The sequence below is a fragment of the Somniosus microcephalus genome, chromosome 4 (genome assembly GCF_052327205.1).
Source record: "Somniosus microcephalus isolate GS21.2 chromosome 4, FLI_Smic_1.0, whole genome shotgun sequence".
NCBI lineage: Eukaryota > Metazoa > Chordata > Chondrichthyes > Squaliformes > Somniosidae > Somniosus > Somniosus microcephalus.
This window is the reverse complement of record NC_140990.1, coordinates 346,025,954-346,029,993: the sequence shown is the minus strand read 5'-3', so window position 1 is coordinate 346,029,993 and position 4,040 is coordinate 346,025,954. Positions and strand designations below refer to the sequence as shown.

Here is a 4,040-nt window from a genome sequence, read left to right as displayed (position 1 = left end):
GTACCCCAGTGAGAGTCAGTGTCTGTGGAACTGTACCCCAGTGAGAGTCAGTGTCTGTGGAACTGTACCCCAGTGAGATTCAGTGTCTGTGGAACTGTACCCCAGTGAGAGTCAGTGTCTGTGGAACTGTACCCCAGTGAGAGTCAGTGTCTGTGGAATTGTACCCCAGTGAGAGTCAGTGTCTGTGGAACGGTACCCCAGTGAGAGTCAGTGTCTGTGGAACTGTACCCCAGTGAGAGTCAGTGTCTGTGGAACTGTACCACAGTGAGAGTCAGTGTCTTGTGGAATTGTACCCCAGTGAGAGTCAGTGTCTGTGGAACTGTACCCCAGTGAGTGTCAGCTGTGATTTTCCAGCTGGTTCTTCTCATTGTCCAGTGTCTGGTTCTTTTCACACTCAGTTTGGAACTGCAGAGCAAAGGGGAAAAAGAAAATAACTGCTTGGGATCTGTGGGCACATCGTACCCACCCACCTGCTCACCACATGCCCTCCGTACCCATCACCCTACCCGCCGCCTGCACCCACTCTGGAAAACCACCCTTTCTTACACATCCTCCCACTCCCACTGCTGAGCCTTGAGCCCACAATCGAGGCTGACACTCCAGTGCCCCACTGTCGGAGGGGTAGTACTGAGGAAGCGCCGCACTGCCGGACCATCAGTACTGAGGGAGCACTGCACTGCCGGAGGGGCAGTACTGAGGGAGCGCCGCACTCTCGGAGGGGCAGTACTGAGGGAGCACCGCACTGTTGGAGGGGCATTACTGAGGGACCGCTGCACTGTCGGCGGGGCAGTACTGAGGGAGTGCTGCACTGTCGGAGGGGCAGTACTGAGGGAGCGCTACACTCTCGGAGGGGCAGTATTGAGGGAGAGCTGCACTGTCGGAGTGGCAGTACTGAGGGAGTGCTGCACTATCGGAAGGTCAGTACTGAGGGAGTGCTGCACTATCGGAGGGGCAGTACTGAGGGGGCGCCGCACTGTCAGACGGGCAGTACTGAGGGAGCGCTGCACTGTCGGAGGGGCAGTACTGAGAGAGTGCTGCACTGTCGGAGGGGCAGTACTGAGAGAGCGCCGCACTGTCGGAGGGGCAGTTCTGAGGGAGTGCTGCACTGTCGGAGGGGCAGTGCTGAGGGAGCGCTGCACTGTCGGAGGGGCAGTACTGCGGGAGCGCTGCACTGTCGGAGGGGCAGTACTGAGGGAGCGCCGCACTGTCGGAGGTGCAGTACTGAGGGAGCGCTGCACTGTCAGAAGGGCTGTACTGTGGGAGCGCTGCACTTTTGGAGGGGCAGTACTGAGGGTGTGCCACACTGTCGGAGGGGCAGTACTGAGGGATCGCTGCACTGTCAGATGGGCAATACTGAGGGAGCGCTGCGCTGTCGGAGGGTCAGTACTGAGGGAGTGCTGCACTGTCAGAGGGGCAATACTGAGGGAGCGCTGGACTGTCGGAGGGGCAATACTGAGGGAGCGCTGCACTGTCGGAGGGTCAGTACTGAGGGAGCGCTGCACTGTCAGAGGGGCAATACTGAGGGAGCACTGCACTGTCGGAGGGGCAATACTGAGGGAGCGCTGCACTGTCGGAGGGTCAGTACTGAGGGAGTGCTGCACTGTCAGAAGGGCAATACTGAGGGAGAGCTGCACTGTCCGAAGGGCAATACTGAGGGAGCGCTGCACTGTTGGAGGGTTAGTACTGAGGGCGCGCTGCACTGTCGGAGGGTCAGTACTGAGGAAGCGCTGCACTGTCAGCGGGGCAATTCTGAGGGAGCGCTGCACTGTTGGAGGGTCAGTACTGAGGGAGCGCTGCACTGTCGGAGGGGCCCTTGTTCTGGACTCCCCCCACCAGAGGAAATAGTTTCTCTCTCTCTACCCGATCAACTCCTTTAATCATCTGAAACACCTCGATACGATCACCCCTTAATCTTCTAAACTCGAGGGAATGCAATTCCAGTCTGTGCAGCCTGTCCTCGTCAATTAACCCTTTTAGCCCCGGTATCATTCTGGAGAATCTGCGCTGCCCCCCCTCCGAGGCCGATATACCCTTCCTGAGGGGCGGGGCCCAGGACTGAACACAGTGACTCCAGATGGGGTCTTACCAAGGCAACTGAAGTACAACTGCCTCCTCTTTGTAGTCCAGCCCCGAGGAAAAGGCCAACATCCCATTAGCCTCTTGCTACCTGCTCTATTCATGAGGATGTCGAGCTTCCTCCCGATGGCCATTCTTCACTTACCTTGTCCATGTGACGAATCAATGAGGCCCTAATTTCCAATTCTAACAGCCAGTCGCCTTCCAGTATCTTGTACTGGTACTTTTCCAGTTTCAGCTGTCTCGCCAGCTCTTCAATATGCCTGAGAGTTGTCCAATTCCTCCTGTTGATCGTTGCCTCTTCTGCTTTGCCCAATACCTCAAAGTCACGTCTTTGTTGAATCACCTCAGTTTCCTTCTTGGCCTGTTCCAGCTGAGACTGTAGGTCATGAACCCTGAACCCCGAGTCCTGAGTCTGTTTCTGCAGGTTCTTCACACGAGCCTCTCTTCTGAGGAGGAACTCAAGTTCTTCCTGCTGCACTCGGAATTTTGTCTTGGTGCAATTAAAATCATCAACCTCTTCTGAAGGCTCATGGAAAGTTGCCCGAAGAAGCTGAAGATCTTTGCTTGATTCCACGCCTTTTGCTTCCTTATGCATTGACAGTTCCTTCTCTCTGACCATAAACACTTTGCTCATTGTATGTCCATAATCATTGTAAAAACCTTTGGTTACAGGGACTGTGAGGTCCATGATGCCATATCTACATTCATGAAGGTCTACCCATTGACTTGATAGATCTGCAGCCAACAAACCCTTGTAGAAGATGTCAGGTATCAGCCGTAAAACTTTGGTAAGATGTTTTGGGGTGTCCACCTTGTGGAGATCGACAATACTTTGTGGATTGAAATACTCGTCTTTGATTGTGTCATTGGTAAGAAGCAGAGCCCACCTCCTCCGCATGTTAAAGAGTTCCTTCGCAATCTTTGGGATCGAGTCCGTTAGCACCTCGTGGTGCCTCTCAGAAGCCCTCATCTGCTGACGGTGGTAGCTGGCTTGAGAAGATGTCAACGAGGAAAGATTGGAGGAGTTGCTGGAAACACCGAGGCTTTCTGTCTCTTCATTGAGGTATAAGTTTTCACAGAGAGGGATAACCACTTTGTTGTCGAACGTCTCCTTCTGCGCTAGCAAGTAGTCCACGTAGGCGGACAACCATGAGACGTAGCCATCAACATCGGAGCTGACGCCTCTGAACGCTGGCTTGTTCCTGCCTTGGCGACTGGCCAGGTGTCTGACTCGCTGGAGATTGTCAATATTTTCTGGGTCTTGTTCAGTCAACGTTGACAGAAATCTACTTAGAGTCAATAGATCGAACGAGTCTCTACAGCTCTGAACATGCTTCTCAAATGTCCCGATCTCATTTCGCAGCGACGTGTAGAGCGAATCCATAAAATCTACATGGACAAACAGATGGATTCCTTCAGGACAGATTTTAGTTTGATTCTGGGCTACCCTCCCATCCCAGTCCTGACTAGATTCATCCCAAATCCTCAACTTCAGGAGAACTGGATAATAAAGGAAGTCCAGATTGGTGAGTTAGCTGGGTGAGGGCACTCGCAATGGGTGAGGGATAATCCCAATGGGTGAGGGGCACTCCCAATGGGTGAGGGGCACTCCCAATGGGTGAGGGGCTCTCCCAATGGGTGAGGGGCACTCCCAATGGGTGAGGGGCACTCCCAATGGGTGAGAGCAATCCCAATGGGTGAGGAGCACTCCCAATGGGTGAGAGCAATCCCAATGGGTGAGGGGCACTCCCAATGGGTGAGGGGCTCTCCCAATGGGTGAGAGCAATCCCAATGGGTGAGGGGCACTCCCAATGGGTGAGGGATAATCCCAATGGGTGAGGGGCACTCTCAATGGGTGAGGGGCACTCCCAATGGGTGAGGGGCACTCCCAATGGGTGAGGGGCACTCCCAATGGGTGAGGGGCAATCCCAATGGGTGAGGGGCACTCCCAATGGGTGAGG

The 4,040-nt window shown here is 54.5% G+C and overlaps 1 protein-coding gene across 1 annotated transcript; it reads right to left on the bottom strand.

Annotated features, from left to right (window-relative positions):
- Nucleotides 1–336: 336 nt before the first annotated feature.
- Nucleotides 337–3,463, bottom strand: LOC147120743 (uncharacterized). Its single transcript, XM_085984249.1, has 2 exons — nt 2,222–3,463; nt 337–405 (listed from the first exon to the last, which is right to left on the bottom strand). Exons 1-2 carry the CDS (start codon nt 3,461–3,463, stop codon nt 337–339), a joined length of 1,311 nt encoding a protein of 436 aa, XP_085840375.1.
- Between the last annotated feature and the right edge of the window lie 577 nt (nt 3,464–4,040).

What these genes read in the sequence shown, in the direction of transcription:
- LOC147120743 (XM_085984249.1), bottom strand. Translation starts at nt 3,463, where the DNA reads ATGGATTCGCTCTACACGTCGCTGCGAAATGAGATCGGGACATTTGAG. An exon ending in TGATTCGTCACATGGACAAG is followed by an intron (nt 406 to 2,221) that starts GTAAGTGAAGAA and finishes TTTGCTCTGCAG; the next exon opens with TTCCAAACTGAGTGTGAAAA.